At 41.4% G+C, this 26,116-nt stretch overlaps 1 protein-coding gene across 2 annotated transcripts in view; it reads right to left on the bottom strand.

The window, feature by feature from the left end:
* Nucleotides 1-24,445, bottom strand: part of VAV3 (vav guanine nucleotide exchange factor 3) — a 144,280-nt gene extending 119,835 nt beyond the window's left edge. Inside the window, exon 1 of one of the 2 annotated variants that reach the window (XM_063407648.1) lies at nt 24,126-24,445. In XM_063407648.1, the coding sequence (XP_063263718.1) occupies nt 24,126-24,329 (204 nt within the window). In that variant the 5' untranslated portion in view covers nt 24,330-24,445. The remainder of the gene's footprint in view (nt 1-24,125) is intronic. The other variant, XM_063407647.1, reaches the window with a different exon arrangement.
* Nucleotides 24,446-26,116: the final 1,671 nt, after the last annotated feature.

A 26,116-nucleotide genomic window follows, 5' to 3' on the forward strand; every position in this document is an offset into this window, starting at 1 on the left:
CATTCTGGGATTCTGTGACTGGGGCCCAGGAGCTTGAAAACACTTTCAGCATTAATAGCTACAGATTATGAAGACATTTCCAAAGCATAATGTTTCACCACTACAGACCCATAACATAACCATTGTCAGGGTAGCTGAAATAGTGTAACTCCTGTGATAAACCACTGTGGATTTATGGAATATATTCTAGTGGCCTCTGGTACCTTCTGCACTGATATAATTTTGCAAGAGGCACTAACAGAACATTTATTGAAATGACAAGCAAGTTTGAAAATAAAGTATGTCCACCACCTTAAAAAAACCGGCAAGGTTTATATACTTGGGATTGTATTTGTCTGGACTTTAAACACCAGACAGTGGGCAAATCAAATTATACCAAATTCCAAAGAAATAGTATGCTGTTTTCTCCCACAGTATTTACCACTTCACAGAAAAACATTTATTTGAGGTCTTTTCCACACAGAACATGGTTATGTGCACTGACAGAAACACACAGAAATATTTTACAAAGGGTTCTGAATAGAAATGACTAATTAGATACTAAAAGCACAGGCAGGGCTGAAGCTGCCCACAGGGAAGAAGGATTTCTCTAACCAGACCTTTAATGAAGTGAAAGATGAAATGCAAAAGAAAAAAGGGAGGGGAAAATCATGTAACCTCTATTCCCATAATCTAAGAGGTATTCCTCAAAAAATATATTTTGGCACTGAAGTACTTCAATGGAAAAAAGGTCTGTTTGATACAGACCATAATATTCAGTATCTAGACATATCCTTTGTACTGAAAGCACTTCTGCAGGAGTTCAGAAACCAACACAAAGAGCTCTGAAGATCAAATTGTGCTACAAGACATTTAATGAAATTCCAACATAGCAACACCAGTCAGGCGAGTGAAAAGCGAAAGGCCAAGAAATGACAAGTATTCAGGAAAGACAGAGTTCTAATTCACTTTTTTTACAATTTTAATTACCAATAGTGGGAAGGGGGGAAAAAAGCTGTTTGTATTTGTTTCTACTTCCACCTCCTTTTTATGATGATGATTGAGTCACAAGCACAGATGTTTAGTCACAAGCCTGGGAAGCTGGCAGTTCCCTTGTGTCTGGATCAGACAGCCACACTGCATTTTAAGGCAAACTAGGAACATACTGAAGCCTCAGTTATCTAAGGCAGTCTAAACAGATGCTTGGCTATAAGAGTTATTAAAACCAGACTGGATCACTGTCATTCAGTGTCAAGGAAGGTGTTTGTTCCTGCACTGTGATTCACTTTTGCTGACATGGAATACTCATCCCTTCCTTCATCACTGCACTTCACTGGCTTTTCTGCGTGTTGTGTTCCCAGCCTCACACAGACTTCAGGAGGCTCCCAAAAATGTAAGGACTGAAACCAGTTGCTCTTAACCACCATCATGTAGAAGCTATGATAAAAGAGTGAAAACATAGAAAAGGGACTCTACTTAGCCCATTGACCACTAAATCCACTTTATCTCCTGTGGAAGAAATAAGGCATGTCAATCACAGAAAATCCTGAAATCTTCCCCTCCTATTCCTCCTCTAAATGGCAGCACTTGATAAACTACACAGCTGCAGCTATTTGCCTTGGCCTTGTCTTTAAAGAGCCTTACACACAAACCAAAAAGTAATGGCATTTCACATTACAGCAAAAATAGCTGAGGAAAGGCCAGACTCACAAAACAAGTATATAAAAGGAGCAATGAGAGAGCAAATTTGGCTTCAATTCACATATCTCAGAAGGTACAGTTGCTTTGTTTTTTAATTTGTGAAATACTGATGTTACATGCAAGGAAGGATATTCAGGTTTGTGAATATGTGACATTTTTCTATTGGTTATTTGTCTTCTTAGAAAAGCAGAATTGTACAAGAATAGAAGTCAGTCAGAAGAACAGAAGAGCAGACGATTGCCATAACACTTAAATGCTTTTTCTACATGCTTAGTGCTTACTACAAAAGATGAGCTCCTGACCTTTCCTATCTGTTCCTGGAATGATGATGAGAACAGATTAGCTGGGAATCCCCCATTTTTATTTCCATTCTGTTCCTAAGAATATATGAAAAAAAAAAAAAAAGGAAATGCTGCACTTATACCTGTTAAGCAAGAGGAGAAACATGAAAATTCCCATAATGGATTTAACTGGAAGAATTGCTTTTGTACATTCTGTCACCAAGATTGATAAGTGCAAGTTGTTTCAGTGAAAGAAAGCACCGAAACAGAACTTGTGTCCTCAAAATTTCCTTCAGGAAGTTAATTAATGCCCTGAGGGTTGCAGATTCTTGTCTTCTCACTTGTTTCGGTATTTGTTACAACAACTGTGCTGATAGGAACAGCATAAACTCGATAAAAATGCTGTTCAAACCCTGCTGAGTCCAAATTTGAGAGAACAAGCAGTACCATCACCTCTAGTAACCAAGTCAAGATCCTGTGACCATAGCAAAGGTACACAGCAGCAAGACCAAAACTGTACCTTGAACCCACACACACAAAAAGCAACAGAACTAGAGATAAAGATCCAAGGGTTTCATCAGCTCCTGCACAGTGTGGGTGCACAGGAAACTTCCAGCTTCCTTACAATTCTTTCAGCCACATCCAATAAAGGGAGAAAAATCAGGTACTTGGAGATACAGCTGCTCATATATCAAGAGCTCCTTTCCCTAAGCCAGGCTGGACAGTTCCCCAACACAGGCCATCTCTGACAGAACAATCCCAAACGGAGGGTTTCCAAAATAGGAGCACATTATCCTTCTACTAGATGTCACGATTATTTTTTTACTCTGTGTATGTTAATTAACATCAGATTACTAGATAATCAGACAAAGTGCCACTGTGGTACTGAAAGGATTGTACAGTGAGGGTTAACAATTCAACACAGAAATAATTCCTGGCTCTTCACAGATTTCAGCAGCCAAAGTACATTAGATTAGTTCTGCTCTGCCAAAAGGAGTAATTATCACTATATGCAGTAAAAATAGGTGTAAGGATTTGTAAGTGAATGAAGTATGGACTCACTGATGAAGTCTTAATTCAACATCTATTAATGTCTTTTCATAAGCCAGCAAGAGAGAAAAGAGCAATATCATACTCAGGAATGGTATTTGTAACATTTTTCTTGTTCATATGTGTGTAGCTTTTCTTGGAAAAATCTTTAAAGCCAGAGTCTTACTAAATGAAGGCAAAAGGGTCATAAGGAATTTAAAGACCAAGTCAGCATGAGGGGATGAGTGCTATTTTCAATAACCAAATGGAAGCCACCAGGAAAGTAGGCATGATTCTTTATCTTACTCTTAGATAAAATCTATTAATTTGCAAATTACATTTTAAAAAGAAACTAACACACACAGGAAGAACACATCATTCACATCAAAGGAAGTGATGTTTTATATTCTGCATTTGACCTCTTGTTCTGCAAACCACCTCAGTAATTCAGAGAATCAATATTTCTAAAGCTCTAAGCAGAAGAAAACCAGGCAAATATTAAACACCTCCCAAACTTTGCTCTCAAAAAGCCACAAAGCAGGCAGACTAATAAATATGGAGAAGACACCACACTGAGCTCTTTGTAGAGTTGCTTAAGGTTCTGACACCATTACATAACTGAAGAATTTTCCTAGGAAATGTGCTGTGCAAAGAACAGACACTCCTTAATTCACAGGATTAAGGAGCAGCTAAGGAGACCTGTAGTGTTATTACATTTCCAGATGTGGGCATTCTTTGAAGGCCCGCACAACACAAGATGCTGTATGAACTATAAAACATATTAAATTCCTCTGAACCACTACTAACACTGTATGAATATTAATAGCATGTTCTTTATTTGCTCAGTTAATGTAGTAATTAAATATTCATAGGAAAGCTCTTAAAATTCCTAACTGACTACTATTCAGTTGTGTCTATTGCATTTTGGCTTGAGTATGAAGCTTTGTTTATGTACATTTGCTCTTCTCAGTGCTTCAAAGAAAGAAAATGAAAAATGAAACTTGAAAAAAAGCTGAGGAAGCACAAAGGATGCTCTGCTTCTATTAATACTGATACGAAGTGAATAGAGGGCAGAGAAAGAAGTCCAGGATTTGTTATGCATTACTGATTCTCTCCTTGGTATTATAGCATTGGTTGTGCAAGTGAGGGCAAAGAAACACTGAAATTCTCCATGTCTCTGAAGTGAAGTGCTCCCACAAGCCATGAAACTGGCAATACATGGGAATACTTAGACCATTAAACCCCAACTACAGGAATCCCCTAAGTGTAAATGGCAAGAAACAGGGGTGGGAGAACTCAGGACAGCATCCCACAGCAAAGGGCAATTTTTGGAATAGCCCTTTGTTCCCCATTAGCAAGACTTAATTAAATCTATTCTGCACTACCTTGTCAAAAAAACAGCAACTGCAACACAGTATTAAGCATGTAAAGCACAATGAGATCAGCTAAGGAGTTCCTGTGCTTAGTTACCTTTTCAAATAAGTAGCCCTATCTGTCATATTCCAAAGCTGCACCTCTAAAATGTCTTTTGAGAATGACCTGTGTGTTTTACAAGCAAATGCAAAAAGAAGGAAGGCAAAGGGAACATGGAAAATAGTCCTAAGGAGAACAAGAATAGGAGGAAGACAGCAACAAGGAAATGAAAAGAGGACCCAGGAAAAGGAACAGGAAAGGGACAAACACACACTAAAACATAAGTTTAAAAAAGAAAATCAAAACAGGCCAAAAGAGAGATCCAGGAACAAAGAGCAGTGAAATAATAAAATACTTGACACATTAATGATTACTTAGTGTGAGACATGAAATAAAAGCCACACACAAGAAAATAATGTGTTAAAATTTTGGTGTTAAAATGCTCCAGGCAAAACTGTTTATGAAACTGCCATTAAAGTAATACGGTAGTCACTGTATCATAAGATGCATTTACAACTGTGACATGAAAAACTGCTTCTGTAAATGGCAAAACTGTTACAGACAGTTATTTCCTACTTGGATGTATTGTTATTGGTCCCAACACAGGCTTTCTAAACACTCACATTTCAACTTACTTGATGAAATATTAGCAGTTGTCAGAAACCTCAAAACCTTTACCTACCTAAAGGATTTAAACCTATTGTAGGGCAGGGGGAACCCTAAAGCCTCCAGCTTAACTGGTACATTTAAACAGCAAAAGGAATGGAAAGCCTCAAACTAAATAGGTCTCAACATTTTTACAGTCAGAGAAAATAAAAGTTATAGTCACACTGAAACTACAAAAAACCTTACAGCAACAGCATGAAACAGATCTGCACATCAGTGCAAAAGAAAACACCCAACACATCTGTTCCCTATTGTTAGCTCGGCACACTAAAAAGCTGCTTCCACTGTATCTTGCTATCTTTTGTGACTGTGCTTGGTTTTTACCAAGACTCTAATGTTAGCACAATAACACGAGAAGACCTCTTGCTTTGCCTATACCTGTGCAAGGGAAATGAAATTTGGGGAGCCATATGAAGGTGTGACAAAAAGCTGCCACATAGGCTAAAGGCAGGGAATTCACTGGGAAATCCACACCAATCAGTTCCATTACAGAGACACAATCCCTTTCACTTATTTCTACCTCACACCTAAAAGTAACACTACTGAATTCACCATCTGAGCTGGATCTCCTTTGTGGCTGTACTGCCCTGAACACAGGCCCTACAAGCCAGACCTGGACCTTGACTATGTAATCCCTTTATAAACACCTACAGTGTGGTTCAAGAGCACTTTTAAGTTCGCATGTACGAACTTGTTCTTTTCTAAGCGTTTAAAAAATTCTCAAAAGCTGTCAGCACTGAATCCTGCATGGAAATTCAACACAACTGGGGAGGGGAGGGGTGTGCTGATGACCTACACAGGGTTGGCAGTTCCTGTTAAAGGTGAACCCAGCCCAAATAACTCCTATGCCTTTCCATTTCTTACCAGCAGATACAGATCATCTACTAGGTCTTTGATTTCCACAAGGAACAACATTCTTACTGTCATTACTGTTAACATGCATGATTCATTAAATACTTTAAATGTTTTCTTGAATTGCATATATGTATTCTTTTCCCAACTCTTCAAGTCGTGGAATAAATTCCTAGCAAGACCTTAAGGATCCAAGTATAGCTCTCTACAAATTGCCCACTACGAATCTGACTGTCCTCTAGTTACCTAATTTAAAAATCCACTGTTCTATTTTTGCAGGTGTGTCACTTCAGGTTTGCAGTTTATTAGACCATGCTCTCTGTAGCAAGGACAGGGGTTTCCAACGTATTCAGAGAATACTTCTCAAGGACTGCAAGTCAAGTAAGTAGAACAGATAAGTCCAGAAACCAAACCACACACCAGTGGGAATAGCCATGAATGGAAAACAAACTCCAAAAGTCAACTTGCACGACTGGAGGCAAAAGCTCAGTGGCTGCATAGTGTACTGACTACATTTTTACACCTTGTGATGTTCTCTGGAGCTTCAACATGTTGACCTGCTGCTAAATGCCATCCTTCCTGCATTGAGTACCAGACAGCTGGCATCTCAAAAGTGCTACCTAGCACTTCCGTTGGACACCTCCTCTGTTTCCACACAGGAAAGGATAGCAAATAATTTTCTCTTTTCTCAGGCCTCTCTTAGTCTCCCCCCCCCGCTATGCTGCCTCTTGCCAAAAGCTGACAAATTCTTCATTTTCCAAGGCTTCTTTAGTACAATCAAAAACCTCTCCTGCCATTGCCTGATCTTTTCTCATTTTACTATCATCCTTTTTAAAACAGAAGACCACAATTACAGATTACTGGAGTACTGTGGCTTACGCAGCAGCCTGCAGTGGCATAATGAGCCATAATGCATAACAGCATAAAGAATGTTTGGGACACAAAACAAGCTTCAGCACGTGCATTTTGCAGAATTCCCTGGGTACTACATCCTCCCCTGCTACCTTTGGGAACACACTACTGTTCTGAAGAATCTGGTCCAGATGTCGATGATGAGATACTCAAGTACATGAAACTGTGGTTTGATACACAGCTGCAATTCCTGTGATAAATAGGAAAAATATTAAGAGTTCCAAAATTCTGAGGAGAAATGCAGTTAAAATATAAATCAAAAAAAGTAGAAACTAACATATTTTTACCCACAACTGTTTTCTACCATGTCGCTCTAAAATCCAGCCAGTGTTGGGCTAACTCCACTTCATTTTCTCAGTGATATGTACCCCCCCCCCCATTAAGGAATTCAAGTGAAGTATCTGTGTAACAAGAATTTGTAAGTTTTAGAACCTTAATTTACACCACCAACTTAAAATCAGATGAATCTTTGTGAAGCTGCAGTAGGCTTTCTTCCTTAAAAAGGCTGACAAACAGCAAAAGAAAGGTTAAGCTGACATAAAGCATTCCAGTTGTACACCATCATAGGCACTTGCTGTCTAAAAGGCTGCATTCACTCACTCCAAGCTGTCTGCCAAAATGAAACACACCACTGAAGGCAACCCAAATTTGTGTGGGAGAAGTGTCAAAATTGCATAAATACCTACTTCCACTAGTATGAATTAACAGCTGTGATCATCTCAGCAGAGGCAAGGAAGTGGATGCTCACAGAAATTCATCTGCCACCTCTGCATGTGTCCCATTTCAAGTGACAGCTAAATCATACTGATACCTCATCTCACAATAACAGTTGAGGTACACCAAGAAATGGTCCAAAACTCCATTCCAAAGGATGTCAGTTTGGCATCTCACAGAGTAAAACAATCATGACCATGGTCTCATGAGAATGAAGAGCTATGAAAAGAAAAAATTTAAAATCCTAGAGCACAAGTGAGTATTTGTAAGTAGCCTAAAATAATCAAATTATGAATAAACCAAATACTTTGAAACCTGAGCAGCACTATATAATTTAGCGTCATCTGGACTCTTAAGTCTATTGAGCAATTTGATGCAGTACAATTGGGGTCCTAAATGGAGTATGTGAGCACCAGTGAAAAGTCTGCATTACTGAACCATACTATGGTGCTGAGTCTTAAGACACTAACACCCTTTTTCTACAATCCAATTAAGAAAACTGTTCTTAAATGACAGTAAACCAGACAGTTGTTTCAAACAGCCCATCATAAACAACATGAAGGCAGGTTCAGTGAAGAATGCAGCATAACTGTGAAAAGACCTGTTTCACAGTCTTCAGCAGGTACAGCCCATGGGAGACCATAAAAGACGACACAGGAAAGCTGCCTTTTCACAAGAGAGCAGCACGAAGCCCAAGATGCAGAGCAAGCTTAGTGTCTCCACAGAGCCCAAGCCTCAGATCCCACAATGACTAAACCCCTCAGCAGTGCAAAAGGCCCCAGCCATACCAGCAGAAGCTTTACTGTCACTGCACCTTGGCAGTTCCTGCAATACAGACTGCAAAGCTCTTGGGGTGCTGGTGGAGCCCACGAGCAGCTGTTCAGAGCACGGGGCAGAAGATGTCACACACAACAGCCCAACTCCAGTAAGCACTCGGGGCACTCTGCCACCAATACCTTGTCAAGTACAAGTATCCTGCCACCAGATGTTTCCAATCTCTTGGCTAGGCAATCACTTTGGGAAGAGAAATACAGAACATTGCACAAAAATATCATTTTAATTATTAAAGTGCAATGTGCTTTGAGTTTTGGCACATTATTCCAAGCGTCCGTAGATGAACTCTGTTAAGGATCCTTCTAAAGTGAAGAACTCCTCCCAGTCTTTCTGCTACTGACTCACAGCTGAATGACTTCAGAACAACACTGCACACATGTTGGTGGCTTCACGAAAACCAAATTTCCTGAAGCATTTGAAAAACACCTGTAAAAGGTATTCCTCATTCCTGAAAGAAGGACTGTGTAAATGATTACTGTTAGTTTCATGCTTGTATTTCCATATCTTTTAAATTTACAAGACATACACAACAATGCCAGAAAAACTAATCTACCAAGGCAACCTGAGAACCACTAACTCAGGAGATCCTCATTCAGTGCTCTGCTGGTCTTCTGAACTTAGTGAAGAGAGCTGCACCCTGTTTTCTTCATAAAATTAATCCTAATGAAGGCTAAGGTGGTCATGGATGTAGAACAAATTAATTAAATATTTAGTAATTTAGCAACAGTATGTGATAGCACAACACCATATTAGCTGGTTGTGTAAATACATCCTTGTCATCTTAAATGTAGTATCACCAACAACATTAGGTTTAAAAAGACATACCCAAAATCACAGCAAGATATGGCTATTTACACAAATCTACATAAAAATCAACAGTCACTCTTGTCATAGCTAAAAACTTCTGCATGAGCAGTAACCCATAACTGGTTTTGGCACTAATGCATGCATAAAGGAAAACATACAACCTAACATAGGGGCAGTGAAAGCATCTGCCTGTGAGCTGTAGGCAATTTTTTTTAAAACCTATTATACAAAAGAACAGAAGCAGTACAAGCAGTGGCTGTAATACTTCCAGGCCTCTGAACAAGCATCAGCTTACTAATTGCCTAAGAGAACATCACTTCAACACAAATGGTTCCTTAGATGTTTTTTTTTAAATAACAAATTGAATGCAAACATTGGCACTAAGCTGTAAGAATGTCTAGGAAGCCTAAATTTTGTCTAGAAAATATAGTTTTATGTCTGGTTTTATTTAGTATTTTTTTGTTCTACAGACTAATCAGCTAAATAAAATGAAATCTAAATAAAACAGTATGATCCTGGATTAGTGATTACTTCTAAAAGGCATAATAGTTTATTGAGACAAGATTAGAATGAATAACAAAATCAATATATATGCAATTCGTAACTGAGAATTTATAACAATGACAGATCTTCCTCCGCCTCTCTATGGAGATGGTTCTCAGCACTGGAGAAGCAACAACAGTGATTTTCAGGAAAATGGACATGACAATACTGCAAGGCTGACTCTTGCCTTTAAGTCAAATAAGCAGAATAGCAGCATGGAGCCCATGTAACAGAAGACAAACTTGTTTGATTTGTGGCAAGAGGATAATTTAGCGTGAACAGCTAGACAGAAAAAATATTTGGCAACAGCCTTTTAATAGATCAGAATAAGTGAGGTTATGTGAAACAAGGACAGGAGAATAATTAGGCAAAACAATTAGAATAGACCCTTGCAAGTAGTTTTCTGGCTATATGATTCAGGCAATATTTGTATTCAGATCCTGTTCACTTTTTTCAGAAACAAGCATTTTTTTTCCATTTGTGACAATAAATGCCATTTCTCAATATGCATTCTTAACAAAAAAACAGAAATCAGTATACAGTAAGTACCTGACCTAGTCAGTAATTATTTAGTTCTTGCACTGCTCACTTATTTCTAAATGAAACCACAAGAGCAGCTTCACGGGTATTTTCTTTAGCAAGGACTGGAAACTCACAAGTTTGTGAGTCACTGTTCCGCGGCTGCGAACAGCTGTGCCACACACAACTGATCCTCTGAACGTGACTCACAGCTCTACCAATATCTGTCCAGATCTGCCACTAGTAAGAGCCACCCCAGCAGGACACAAACACCTCCACACACATCCTCAACAAATTCTCTCACGGCCTCTCTGCTCAAGTCTGCCCACCTGCTTCAAGAGCCTCCTCAGGGTAGAAAGGAGCTCTCTCTCCGGAGGAGACACAAGGTACCCACACATCTGCTAAAGCCCGTCAGGTGTACACCCGGTCATCCATAAACACAACCCGAACTCTGTAAAAGTCTGCTCGTCTGTAATTCACAGGGAAAGTGACTCTAAGGATGGCAGGGGGACCAATAAACTGGCTCAAATGACATTCCCTTTTCATTACCAGTATGCCTTGCCAATCAAGGGTATTTCTGATTACATTTTTGACAGCTCCAGAGAACTAGCAAAAAGTAAATTGTCCCATTTCCATATCTGCCAAAACAAGTCAAGTTACTGTCTGCTAGATGTGGTCATTTCTTGTATGCAATACAGAACACTGAGGAACATGGACAGGAAATCCAAGGACCTCCTAACACAACAGTATGGAAATCACTTCTTTTTGGCAGTGACTACTGTTACAAAAACCTTAAAGTTTTTATTTTTTAAAAAATGTACCTATTTCAAAGCCAGTTGAGGGAGAGAAATAGAACACCACACACAAATTATTTGTTCAACATGTGTCCTTCCCAGTGAAATATACATTCAAGATCCCTGGTTTATTTGCCACTTGAGACACTAATAATTGGTAAGAAAATACAGAGAAACTGTAATGGTTGGAAAAGAATATGTGTAATCTAATAAGAACAAATTTTAAAAGGAATTTCCCTAGTTAAAGTCATTCTCACAATTATATACAGTAAAGAAAGTTAAAGGAAGCATAAAAGAGCAGGTTAGACTTTATAATGAGAACTTTGATGAGGAAAGCATGATAGATAACTAAGCAAAAGCCACTTACTCACAGTAGCATATTTCAGTTCTGAAAGGGTATCTGAGGCAAATTATTCACAAGTTATGAAAGATCCAATAGCAAAGTAAAAAAAAAAAAATCACTGACCTGGATTAAGATCCAATACTAAAGTACAAAAATCATTGACCTGGATTAAGTTCTCATCAGTATCTCATCATACAACCAATAGTTTAAAGCTGCTCTAGTACTTCAAATTATATGAAGCTATAACATCAGCCAGCATAAAGGGATGAGTATGACAAAAATTACTCTTCAAATGTACGTTCTCCATTAAACCGAGAAACTTGATGAAAAAAATTTCATTTAGTCCCATGAGAACCTTTAAAAAAATAACTCATAAATGGTAACATTGAACTGCTTCAGCCTCAAGCAGAGAAATAACATGAACAAACCAAGACAATAGGTAAACATTTATGGAACAGTTACTGGTCACCAATGCCTTGACCTTCCTGAGCCTTCATTGACAGCACATCCACTTCCACAGAATAACCAGCTGGCATCACCCACTTCTCTGCCTGCAACTTCCTTGAATTATACCAGGCCTATGAAGACTCTGTCCATCCACAAAGAGCAAACAAGCAAAACAGCAGAAACCTGAAGAAACAAACTATCTGCTATTAAGGCAAGCCCTCAGGAACATCATTTTTGCAGCAGCTTGTATCTCACAATGCAGATGCTTACTGCAGTGGTTGTTTCACTTTGAGTGTAAATAGTCAGTCTGGGAAGCAGAAATATAATTATCATGTCTGTCAGCATTTGCAGAGTGAGTGGAACTCATTGGAAAGACACAGAAACCACCGAGACTGATGTCAAGTACAAAGGAGATGCAGGATGAACATGGTGGCTAGCAGGACTGGCAATTTCTGCCTTGCAAGCAACCTTGAAAATCCATCAGAGAAGTGGTTAAAAATAACTACCATTCCCTTCCCCACCTGCTCCCTGAGGACACAACCACAAAATAATATTGCTTAAGCACTGGCGTGGTGACACAAAGCTCTAGAGGTTGGTGGCAAGGGCAGGAAACAAGTGCTGCTGCCTTTGGAAAGTTTTCAGTCCGATTTCACCCTGCAGGCTGCCAACACTAGCTTTTATCCACATCACTCCACCAGAGTGATCTGCCCAGTCAGCCAGAGCAAAGCAGCCAAAGAATTTTGGGGACACCCTTACAGATGTTGCAAAGCTCTGACTGCAGCAGGGAGGCAGCAGAAATTTTTAAAACAATGAGTAAAAGCCAAGCAATCACCATCTACCAAAAGGAGTCACTGAAAAGCAGTTTGAAACAGCCCAACATGAGACTGCTGGTCAAGCACTGTGTGGTCCCTTGCATCCCATCCTCAGTGGCCCTAAAAGGGCAACTTCCACCAGAGCCTTCGTGCCCAGCACACCCATCCATGCAGCTTCCGGAGGAGACGCGCCCTTATCCACGTAGGAAACGGATTTGAGACAGTCTGCAGAGGGATGAGGCCAACAGGAACAGCAAACACAACAGCGCAGGGGAAACAGTGGAACGGAAGAAAGAGCAGCAGGAAAGAAGAGAAAGAGGAAACAGATGCACTGGCAGGAAGAGAAAACATGAGTGGGAGGGGAAGGCAAAGGTAGAAGGTGAAAGTAAGACAGAGCAGTTTGAGAGGACAGAGCACAAGCACAAACAACCTGCAGATCAGATGAGTCAAAACAATGAGAATCATAGAGAAGAAGGAAAGATGGGAAAAATATTAATTTTTAAAATGCTAGACCCATCACAGCAGTACTTCTTACTAATCACATAGCAGTCTGGGTTTCTGATAGGTGAGATCAAGTCACCTGAGTCCAAGTAGAAAAAAATGAGAAACTGAGAAAATTGGGGAAAGGCTGTCACTAACAGACCTGTCAGGAAAATGAAATATTCTACAGAAATTCTAACATTTCAAATTCTGCTGTTCTTTCAAATCAAGATGAAAGGCATTTTAAATTCATTAAACTTTAACATGACTTTATTGAAACACTGAATTTTGAGGTCAAACTCTAATACTCTTCGGCACAAAACAGGAAAAGCTGAATACTACCACATTTCTTTTCCAAATAGTTTTAAGATCATCTCTCAAGAACGGCATTTTCAGGGCTAATTTTCCTGCAGAACCACCTCACAGCAAATTTTAGAGTGGGCACAGCATTAGATGAAATCACTTGTTTATCGCTGGAATTAAAAGATACCTCACCTAAGAGTTATTTCCAAACTAAACACTTAGCAAAATATATTTGTGGTCCTGCATTTTGTGTCACAAATTTGACCAAACATTTTAAAACGCCATCCCACTGCATGGAAATGGACACATGTTCTGCACAAGAAGAAACAAGCTTAATCAATATAACAACTACTTTTAGAAGACCTATACAGATAAACCCCACCAAGACACCAATTCTGCTCCAAAAAAGAACATCTTCCCTGCTAAGGAGAGGCCACATGCACTCACAATTACCATAATATTACAGATGGAAGGATCCACTCCTCAGGCCTATTTCTAGTGAGGTGTGCTGAGAGAGTGTTAGATAACACATTCCCACTCTTGTTTCAGGACTTTTTAATTAGTGGCTGTTTTCCTATGTTTCTCCCATTGGTCATGGCAAATAATTTATAATTTCTTTTTTAAAAATTATGCTTTTTTTTACTTCATAGCAGGTATTTTTTACACCAGAGAATAATTCACATTACATTAATATTGCTAGAACTTGTGCTCTTGAAATAACACGATGCGCTATGGGGCTTCCAAGCTACAAAAACCTACATTCTCAGAAAAGAGAAAGCATATAGTTTAAATTAAGCAGATTCCCCAGAGGTCTATGAATCTGAGCAATTATAGCTGGGAAGACACACAAATTTGAAATATGTTCCAGTATGCTCCTCAGGAGCTCCTCATGAAGTGCAGCCCACCCTGTACCAGCACGGCTCAGCTACCCCTGCATCCACACTCTCCATCACCCTCTGCATTAACAGATAAATGTCCCAGGCAGCAAAGCCTCTCATCTCAGCTAATCATTCTAGCAGGGTCTTCAGCAGAAAGGGAAACTACAGGGCTATGATAAACTACAGAGACATTCCAATAGGATCCACAGAGCTTCATAAAACCTGCACCAGGAGGTACCAGCACCTTCTGAGGCACAGTCCTTCTAACCAACAATATTGCTTGAAGGCATCACTGAAAACAATTGGGGAGTTAAACCTCAGCTTTTCAGAGAGTGCCATCTGTTCAGCATACCTGCAGTGAAACCAGCGGCCTCAGCACAATCCACAGAGAAGATGCATCCCCATATTCAGTGCTGCCAACCACAACTGCAAACTGAATGAACACAGACCTGGAATAACTTTTTCATGACTACTTGTAGTGATTAACATGAGGCCATGGTGGTGGGTAAATGTGCACTGCCCTCTTTCTGATGAAGAAAAAGAAGACCAGAACAGGCAGAACTCAAACCAAAATGGCTCCAGGTAACCCTACTTAGGACTCCCATAAAACCTCAGGATATTACACATCTGTTAAAGACTACTTAAGATTTTAACATGTTCTACACTTTTAAAAATGCTCTGAGAATTCAGTCAAACCAAACATGGCTAAGAAGACACACACATCCCCAACAAGCCCTCTGGGGTATGGCCCAAAAATTGTTACTTCATATCAAGCATCCAAAAAGCTAAGCAAGATCCTTACACACACACACACACAAAAAAAAAAAAAAAAAAGAGAGAAAAGGAAAGTGGGAAATCAAATCTCAGCAGGAATTTTCAACAAAGTTCAAAAATAAGAACTTCCCAGTTCACAAGAGAACGTGATCTGACCTGACACCCTGCATCGCTTTGTGTGCATACATGGAGCGTAAACCATTAAGACAAAGTGAAACCTAAATATTTCCCACACACAACTTCACACAATTTAGCAAAACTGGAACCACTGTGAAATGAAAAACTTGAGCCACAAAGTAGCATGAAGAGGTTTTCAAAATAGCTGCCTCAATATAAGTTAGGTTTTAAAAGCTTGGCAGAAATCCCTTTTCAACCAACCACACATCAACTAACCATAAGCCCAAAGGCAGCAGCCTGCAAGGGCACTTCAGGGAGTCTCACTCTTTCTATTTTGAGAGTGAAAGATGCTGCAGGCAATACCAATAGTTTGAACATTCTCTAGTGTTTCCTACAGTCTGCTTTTTTCCCAAGAAAAAGAAGTTTAAATCTTGATCTAAATCCTACAGAGATAAGTGGGATTAATGAGCATTCACTTCAAGTTACAATTCACATGGCAGCACTGTGTCATCACCACACCTCCATCAAGAGACACCTAAAATCTGAGGGGACGTTAGTGCAGAGAAGTGTGGTCCTCCATCTGCCTTTAACCTCCTTTGTGCTGGAATCAGACATCCTTACTCATAGATCCTGAGCAATCCAGAGGGAAAAATACCATGGCCCTCATGGCCTTTTATCAGCTGATACGAGGCATCACTGCTACATGAGGCGGTAGTGGATGGGAATTAGAAGTCACAAGGAATTGTACAAGCTATGTGATGCTGTAATTATTACAGTATCTTAGTTTCAGGTGTATACAAGGCAAATAACATGTTCATTTCTTAATGCATCAAATTTTCTTCAAAACAGTGAAGTCAGACTTCTTTGACAATTAATATTTTTAAGGGCCAAGTTCTAATCATTCTATTTTAGTTGACTCTCAGACTTCTTCCCATGTAGAAACAGTAAGAATGAAGGAAAAGCAATGGTACAAAATACCCTAAGTACAGATTATACAGCACATACCATTATACAACTCAAAAAAAACCAGGTACATTTGATGGTACCAAGGATTAAAGGGCATATCAAAGGACTTTGGAAATACAAATCACCTTGTTCTACTAAGCTTTACCAGTTAAAAATAGGCTTTAAAAATGTCTCGCTTTGTTGGGTGTTTTTTGTTTGGGTTGGTTGGAGGTTTTTTTCAGAAAATATTTGATTATAGCAATGTCATTTGCTTGTTCCTGCAAGGTGATACTATAATCCATATATGATTTAAAATAAGTTTCAGAGATAGCATGAGCAAAAAAGTAAGTACTGACAGATTAACTGAATACCTAATAACCACTTATAAAATAAAAATCTGAATGAAAGTAAAGGCCAAAAATATTTTTGATTGTAATATAAGACAGCTGAACCATACCTGTAGGTCTGCAAGAGCATTTTAAACAGTACATGAGTGGCTTTTATACAAATCACTACAATACCTCTACAGTAGGCAATTTGTGTCTAATGTTTCATGTTATGAATATACAAAGAAACAAATATCCTACTAATAGTCCTTCAGTGTTTCATGTTACCAAGACATTCACTACTGACATTCAGTATAGGATGACAGAAAGGGTCACTGACTGATATCTTCCCAAAAGATATATTCTCACTTGACAATGTGGTGAACTCAAGCCAAGAGCATTCACTGAGCTTTGAGAGAACATCTTTCTCCTAAATAAAAAAATTCAAAGCTTTCCCATACAGATGTCAGTTCAGATTGCATTTTACACATCATAAGTCTTAGCAAACAGCTGGTATTTCACATTGCCTCAAGTCCTAAACATGACTTGTCAAAGCAAAATAAGAGGAAAGAAAAGGTAGCTCTAGATGATGCCAAGTATACCAAAAAGCACAGGGGAAAAAATGAATAGCCATTTGATAAACGGCACATCAATTCATACTTCTCTGTGAAATTGAATTTTTGAAATACTGAAATAATACAATGTAAGGTAGTACTAAACATCACTATGAAGTATTATGGAACGAGATGGAAGTACTGCAATGTTGTTTCACAGCAACAAAAAGGAGAAGAAAAAATCAAAGGTTTTTGATGGGGGATTTTTTCAGTTTGGTCTTTAAAGAACTAGAAGTACAATTTTAGTACTGGGGGAACAAGTTCAAAAACTGACACCTCCATATAAAGCAAAACTTGAAGGAGATAAAACTGTCAGTGATCTAATAAAACAATACACATTCCTCTGTACTCAGATACCCACACAATGAGGGCACGAGGCAGGACCTCCCTGCCTGCTGCAGGCAGGGACACACTCGGGTCTGGCCAGCTGCTGCCCTCTCCCCGGCGTGTGGCAGTGCACAGAGGGGAGCACACCCCGGCGGCTCTCCTGTGCAGCCACTCGCATTTTCTATTCCCCTCTGGGTCAGCTGCCGGTCAGGGAGCCAACATTCATTACCCCAGGAGAAGGGTGTCCTCTGTTTCACCAATACCAAACCGTGCTCTGGAAGCCCTTTGTGGCCGTGCCTCTCAGCAGCCTGCCCGCTGCTGCTCCCAGTTAACCTGCTCCAGGGGAAGCCAGGCTGAGCTGTGCCAGGTCCCTGCTGGCACGGCCAGGATGGACACACTCCCTGCAGGGTCTGCCCCTCACCCCTGCAGCTGCCCTGCCTCGCTCTCAGCCCTTTCTCTCCTTACCCTCTGCATTTCCTTCTTTACAACTCTGACTCTTCCGACCTTCAAAGGCCAGCGGAAAGAGATGCGTGTGAGAAACCCAAGACCCTCTATCTCCCCAGTGCACAAACTGTACTGCTGGTTTTTGCTAACCCAGCCTGATGTGCAGTGCTGCAGCCTGGCAAATCATGTCCTGGACCTCACATGCCTAAGGCAGCACGTTACAACAGAGGCTGGCACGCCAGCAGTGATAAAGCCACTATCCATTATCATTAAGGAACAACACAGCATATCTAAGATTGATTTTCTGTACTTATCTTGCAATAAATATCACAATTCTTAAGTGTCTTGCTTGCTGATACTCTTTTCAGAACAGCTTCCTAATTTCTTATGACAATTCTCTCTAATTAACACTCCCTCGATTATATCCTCCTACTTTTTATATACATATCTCTCTTCTTTAACTCTTTGGATTTGTTTCTTTTCATAAGCAGTCCTTCAACTTGCCACTATCACAAGTCTCCCACCTCTGTCAGTCAAGGCTCAGAAAAAAAAATTGGCTTTTCCCACATGACAAAGCAGTGTGCCATACATAGATATTAATTTACATCATCCACTGCTGGCAGACACTACAACCTCTGTGAGAAACCAGTACAAATTATTTTTTCAATTAATGCATTGCATAGCTGCCAGCACACCAAAATTTTGTGCAGAAGGGAACATTTGAGACACCTCTTGGCAAGATGCATAATGCTGCATTTAATAACTGTACAATAAACATAACATGTAAAATAAGCTTTACCATAGAGTACAACTACAGATCTGCCTTCCCCCTGACAAAAAAGAATCAATGTGAATCAATTACAACTTTGACATCAGTTTTCAAGAGCTATTTTCTTCACCTTCTTAAGGTAGGAAGAATTACCTAGAAAAACCAGGTCACTACTTTTTCATCAGTCTTTTCTTAGAACAAAACAGAGGTCATACTAAGGTTTTGCTTTGAACAAATATTCATTCAAAATATTTTATCAAGTCCAACACATAAAAGATACGCATATGTACACATAACACTCACATGGGTAATTATCTCTTTTCTGGATAATATATCTTACGGCCAATATGGTTTTCATTTAAATGAATAATGGAAATAAAGTTAAACATTGTAAAGATGTTAAGTGGACCAAAGTACTAGCAAGTAAGCAAAGAGATTGAAAACATTTGAAAAGTGAAAAGAATATTTTTAGAACAACTGAATTCTTTCAAATGTTTGTGCATAAGATACAAAGAATTCAAGAACAGGGGTCAGTTAAATACATCTCTGGTTTCTACACTGACAAAAACTGAACCAGTTTCTAAACTCTTGTTCAAGCCCAAGAAGTTTCACCGTTTCAGAAAAACTGTATTAATCTAAATGTATCTTTGTGGTACTTTCAGCACCTAACAAAACAAGAAGCCACAGCACACCCACCTACAGGAGCTTACAGAGGGGTGGCACAGTCGGGGCAGGAGATCAGGGGTGTCAGCTGGAGGGAAGGGGGAAGCTCCAAGCCAAAGGCAGCAGCAGAGGAAACAGGGAGGTTTGTCTCACTCAGCACACCCACATCCTGAGACTACCTGACACCACTGGAAGCAAGAAAAATAAACTCCTGCACAAAAGCTCTGTCACCACACCAAAATATGACAGGGATGACAGAGATAACCAACTTCCTTTGGACAATACGGTCACACCAAAAAAAGTAACTCCCTAAAATTAGACAGTATTTCAACTTCTAATACTAAGTGAGGGATATATTGTTTATTTTTATTAGAATAATAGGAAATAGTTATTTTTAATATTTAATCTATGTCAACATCCCCTTTAGGTAAACTCCCATGCCAGTATTGCATTAAGTGCTGTTTTCCTGTTTAGCAATCTCTCACAAGTTAACTAAATGCCTTGCAAAAACCATTTCAAAACTAGCTTGCAAAGTATTAAAGATAAAAGATAAGCATTAAACAGATGACATCTTCTGCAAATCCATCATAATCCATTGGTTTAGGTTTTACATTTCTGGTGATAAATTACTTAAGTTCTTGTCTGATGATGATTAAACATTAGGATTAGTACTTTCTGTTATGAGTGACTTCTATTTTTATGACTTTCACCAGCCAACATTAGCCAAGAGGCAGCATCTGAAGCAAGTGAATGAGTACAGTGAACAGCTCTGAAGACACAGACGCTGATCTCCAGTGCTCCATCCTGTGTCACTGTCACCAGGGACTGATGCTGCACTTCAGGGGAACCCTGCAACACACCAGTCACACCTCCCTTATTCATTTAGCACATTCCCTCCTCTAGCTCCACTCCCAGCAGCTACAGTGATTAAGTGCTTGGTGCCTGCAATAAGACCACTTTCACAACGCTAACTGAATCAGGCAGGCTCCCCTACAGTTAGAGGCCAAAAGGTATTACTTGATCCATCTCTAGTATTTCCTTCTCTAATGGTGCACACACAGGTTGAAGTTACTCAAGTTGTTAGCTCGTGGGAGTTCAAACAGCAAAGTGAGTTTAAGCCTTGACACAAGAGCTCTTAATAGAACCAACATTTTCCTGTTCTGTTCAAAGTGAAAAAAAAAAAAAAAACAAACCCTGGACATGCACGTCCCTGAACCTGAATTTCCAACCTCGTACAAAGCCCATGTGTAATTTTTCACAGGGGACCTCACACCCAGACACACCAGCTTCTCAGACAGGAGCCTGGTGGCACTGAGATGGCAATTCACAAGAGAAAGGCTCAGTGCTGCTTAGCTTTTATATATGCAAGGTTTATACTTTTAACATCTGAGGCTCACTTTCTGGAAAGTGTAACTGACTGAATCAGCTTCTGTTCTTCAAAGGACAACTTCCACTAACCAAATATACATATTTTCATAAGCATACAGTAACGCAGATGAAAACAGACAACATTCAAAATGTTCAAACCCCAATGGTTTACAGCCTAAAGCCACTGAGACATTTCTCTTGCACAGGCATTATCTCCAGAAAGGTGAAGGGGCGGAATTCACAGATCTCAAACACATAAAACAGCCCACCCACAACAACAGCTGGGACACAAGGTGCATGGCTGGTGTTGGGACAAAGGCATGTGGCTCCCCATGCTAGCCAGCCCATAAAACACCCCCATGCCATTTGGTCAAGCACCTTTGTGTTGCAATGCTGAGCAATCTCAGTTTCTACTCCTGCCCTGGCAAAGCAACAGTGCTCCTGTTTGAATCAGGCTCCACTACGAAACAGCATCTGGCACCACAGCAGCAGTCACAATCCCTCCGCATTTTTGATGTGGTTTATAAAGGTTACCAAGGACTACCGGGCAAAGCTGAGGAGCATCACTGATGTGTGATCTGCTGCACTTACTCTGAAAAAATAAATATGTAACAAAATGGAAAGACTTGATACTTATGTCAGACAACTGACACCTACTCTCAGGTCTGCCTGAGGCACCACCTCTCACCTTCCTGTTCTTTGGAGCTGCTGCATTTGTAAGTAGCCCCCAAGACATGAAAACTTGGTTCATAGAAAAAGGCCTGACAAACATCAACTGAGTAAAAGACAAGGCCAAAATCAAACAGCCTGCCCTCAATGAAGCCCATTCATGAAGCCTTCATCCACCCTTCTCAGTTTCTGCATTGATTAAAAACTGTGCTGTAAGGGTCCCCTGGCCATTCTAAGACTTAGTGGAAGAAACAACATCAGATCAGGGAGCACAGGAGCTGCAGCTGTATAAAGCTGAGGGATAAGGGCCATATGAAGCTCAGACAACTCAGCTAAGCAGCACAGGCACAGCAGCAGTTCCAGACAGACTCTGCATTCAGTGACCAAGACAATTTCCATCCCAGTGTCAACCCTGCTCTGTCTCCAGTGCCTCTAACTCATTACCCCACAAGGAAAGGTGAGCTAGCTAGTGTTTCTACAAGACCCCCAGATGCTGTAATACAGCAACTTATGATGCAAATTTACTATGATGCAGTGTTAGTTTACTGACAAGTGCTATTCTGACAAGACTCACAGTTGAGGACAACTCCAAGCAGATCTCACCAACTGAATAATCTTTAACCCACTGAGACTTCTCCAGAAGTTATCACTACAAGGTCTTTACAATCTCAGCCACAAATTACAAGCAACTGGCAGAACTTCAACAATTTTTGAAATTTACACTTGAGTGATCATTTCCAGCAGAAAGGGTGTCTGCTTTTCAGAAACCCCACAAAATCTCACTAAGATCACCAAATCTTGAACTCGCAGGACACAAAGGTAACATTCCCAGTAAATTCAACACTATGTAGAGTTACCCATGATAGATTTTGATCCACCAACAGTTCCCTTTGTTTAAAGGGTAAAATCAGTGTAGGGCAGAGAAATGCAACACTGGAGAGAGCAGTCTGCAGCACTGTGGAGTGCAGGTACCTCAGGCATACAGCAGACAAAGAGACAACTGTTGTAAATAATCCAAGATCTACAATTCTAATCCATAGTTCAAACATAATTAGAGAAATAAATATTAATGTTGATTCCCAAAACTGTTCTAACAAAGATGACAACAGGGCATTTTGATAATTTAGATTTAGCAGACAGAAGGAAACCACTATGGTTTTAATTCATCAAAAATAAAATTAAGTAATAGTGGTCCAGATAATCAGCATTAATCTAGAATTCAAGTTGATACAATGAGTTACCTATCTGAAAAACACTGTGTAATAGCATGACAACACATTTCTAGTTCATTTTAAAAAAACAACAACAACAAATATAAACCAAAGCTCTGGTTTAGCAAGTGCTGAAAGTGACAAGCTGTAATGGTGCAGAGAAAAAACTGAACTGGATTTGCACCACTCAGAGAAGCCCACCCTTTGTGCTCCATCACTCAGATGAAGTATTGTCCCTGCATGTGCCATTCAAGCAGGCAATGGAGCTCTCAAGTACACGGAGATAGCTTTGTACCGTTCACATCTAGTGCAAGAGTCTCAGAGCTTTGACTCTCACGAGCTGAACTACGCTTTTCCTTTTTGCACTCTGAGCTTCCAGAAAAAGCCACCTTGGTAGCAAGACACAGCTGCTAAAATAAAGAATTAACAAGAACTAAAATCACTGTGTTTGTAAGCAAACATGAACATAATACACTCTACTGCTTTTTACCAGCATCCTAAATGTGAATGGCAATTTGTATTACTATAAATGAAAAAGACAACCACACGCTGAAATGTTACAGTGTATCTTTTTCCATGTTTTAAAACACATGACAGGCTCACAAGTTAGTTTCTTTCCAAACAGCTGCTCGGCTGTCACCATCTCTACGGAGGCATAGGTGTGCACGAAGCAGTGACAGGAAGTCAAGTATATATAGTCTGTTCTTGAATTATTAATATAATCTTATCTTGATATCTGAAACCAACTTTATGAGTCACAGCAACGAAACATCAGTCCAAACTAAAAACCGCATTTAATACAGGGCTGAACCAGGAATTACACTTAGGCATTAAACAACGATGCCAAATATCAACTTTAAAAGCCAAAAATAAAGGGGTCTAAATACAAAGAAAAAAAACACTACATAAGCAAGCAGCTATCAAGATCACGATTTCTCATTACTAATGAGTCTTGTCCATTCAACTCCATAAGTCCCAAAAAGCTGGGGAGCACAGCTAGCTGGCACTGCCAGGGCTCCTCACCCGCGGCTTCCCACAGCCCCTGCCCTGCCCTCGCCGCTCCGGGCGGGCTGAGCTCCCCGGCCACGCGTCCTCCGCCGCCCGCCCTCCCCAGCCTACGGCCAGAAAAACTACAAGCAGGAGCTCGTTTGATTTGTAACCCGCTCACATTAAACAGTAACGCACACAGATGTGAAATTGCTGACCCTGGGACTACTGCGGGAACTTCTCCTTGGCACGGCCACCCCACCACGGGCCCGGGGGACTCCCGCCCGAGCCGCCTCCCGTCGCGGGCCACCAGCCCTCACGGAGGGTCCGTGAGCCGCCGGCCCGGCGCTGCAGCTGCGCCCTGTGCCAGCCCCGGGACGGGACGCGCCGAGCCCGGCTGGACGGCGGCAGCGCGCAGGGAAGGTGCCCGGCAGGACTGCCCGGGTTCGCCTCCCGCTCACCGCCCCGCGGGCGCGGAGCTCCGCGCTGCGGACACACGGCTCGGGGCGCAGCCCGCGGGTCCCGCTCCGCGGCGCCACAGGGCGCAAGGAAACGCACGCGAAGGGCGCGGACAGGGGCCACGGGCGGGGGGGAGCGGCCGCACCTGGGACATCTGAGGGCGCAGGTTGATCTCCTTGAGGTTGATGGAGTGGCTGCGGAGGTTGTTGAGCAGCTGGCAGAGCAGGACGCCGTCGCGCAGCGTCTGCGCCAGGTCGAAGACCTGGGCCGTGTCCCAGGTCACCCGGTGGTTGGGCGGCAGCACCTTGCAGCTGATCAGCCACTGCCCGCACTGCTTCCAGGGCTCCATCTCCGCCACCGCGCCGCGATGCTGCGGCCGCGGCGGCCCCTGCTGCGCCCTCCCGCCGTCGCCGCCGCTACCGCCGCCGGCCCGGCCCGCCCCGCGTCCGCGCCCGCCCCGGGAGGCGGCTCCGGCGGCTCCCACCGCCCCTGGCCCGCCCCGCGCCCGCCCAGCGCGGCCCGGCCCGCCCGCACCTGCCCGGGCGCCGCGGGGCCGCCGCGGGTGAGCGCGGGGCGCGGGCAGCCGCCCTCACCCCGAGCCCGCAGCGCTGAGGCCGGCCCGCTAAGGCGCTCGTCTCGTCTGCTCGCCCGAGGATGGCGAGCTGTAAACACAGCACCTGCGACACGCCGGGCGCTGCTCTGACAGGCAGGTGCACACAGCAGCGCAATGGCACGTTCACTATTGTCAGTCCTTTGTCCTTTCGCTGAGCAAACGGCAGAGCGCTCACATGAGGTTCAGGCAGAATACTCTCAGCGACTTCTAGAAACGATAGAGAACACATCATGGCATAGCACTGTTTTCACATCTGTTCCCCCCTAAAGTACTTTGAGACGACTTCAATTTTCTTTGCACTTTAAATAATGCTTAAAAATATGAAAATATGTAATAACTTCCGACAAGCAGACAACATAATTTTTTCAAAAATATAAGTGATTTTAAGTTACTAAGTCTGACAAACTCCAAAACCAGACAACACAAACACCAGAGTTCACAATATCCTCTAAAATTCAAAAGCCATTATTTCTTTTAGATTTTTGAAACTTAATTTCTCAAAAAAAATCACTTAAAAGGATAAAAACCCCTTTTTCTCTGTTAAAACATGCTTTTTCCTTTTTTTGTGTGTGTGTTTGTTTGTTTGTTTTAAACAAATAACCCTTTAAAAGTACTATTAACATTTATGTGAGGGAAAAAAAAAAAAGACACAACATACAGTCCAGGATGAGAAAGCCTTCCAACAGCAAACCACTAAATTATTCAAGATAGTCCACAACTATTGCTGGTTTCCACACCTCCTCAGTTAAAACCCTGACACTTACTGCTGTCTGAGCTCAGAATAATCCCACAAATCCTTTTAATAATTTCTGAAAGAATTAGTACAGACACCATGGGAATTCATTCCAAAAATTGTGGCCAAGCAAGTGATTTGCATGTTTCGGTAAGGTCAATATGCTAATTCACTTTTTTTCCTTTCTTTAAACGGGCAGTATGTCTGCTATTCCAGGCATTTTCCTGAGCAGCCACTGGCTGCAGAACACGCCACAGGACAGCTCACCATTTTGCATTGCATGCACCCAAAACACAAAGAGAATCAAAGCCCAAAATGTAGAATCCAGCTCCGTACCCTGTAAGTCGTGTGCCACTGCCCAGCAGGCGATGGGGAGGAGACAGGTGAGATTTGTCACCTCCTTAGAAGGCACAAGTGCTGCTCAAGGACATCTGGGAAGGGCACTTGTTTCCACTCAAAGATGCACGGAGTTGCAAACACCTGGCTCAGTTTTCAGCCTCTGCATGCGTTATCTGGGCTGACAAACCAAAGAGGCTCCCGGATCTGACCAGTGCAGAAGGAGCTCACAAAGCTCCCCACCGTGTCAAAGACATTTTAACAAAATGCAAACTCCAGTTAGCAGCAAGAAGTTTTGCATTAATCAAAAGAGAGATCTTCATTCCAAAGGACTGGTGAGAGTGCAGCTGAACTTTAAATCTTTAAAACAACCTTACATGGGAGAGTGTGACCTTAGGTTGAGTTGCCTCAGTAGTGCCTCCCTTCCCAGCAGGTCCCTCCTGCTCCATGGCCA

This window comes from Prinia subflava, chromosome 10, assembly GCF_021018805.1.
Source record: "Prinia subflava isolate CZ2003 ecotype Zambia chromosome 10, Cam_Psub_1.2, whole genome shotgun sequence".
NCBI lineage: Eukaryota > Metazoa > Chordata > Aves > Passeriformes > Cisticolidae > Prinia > Prinia subflava.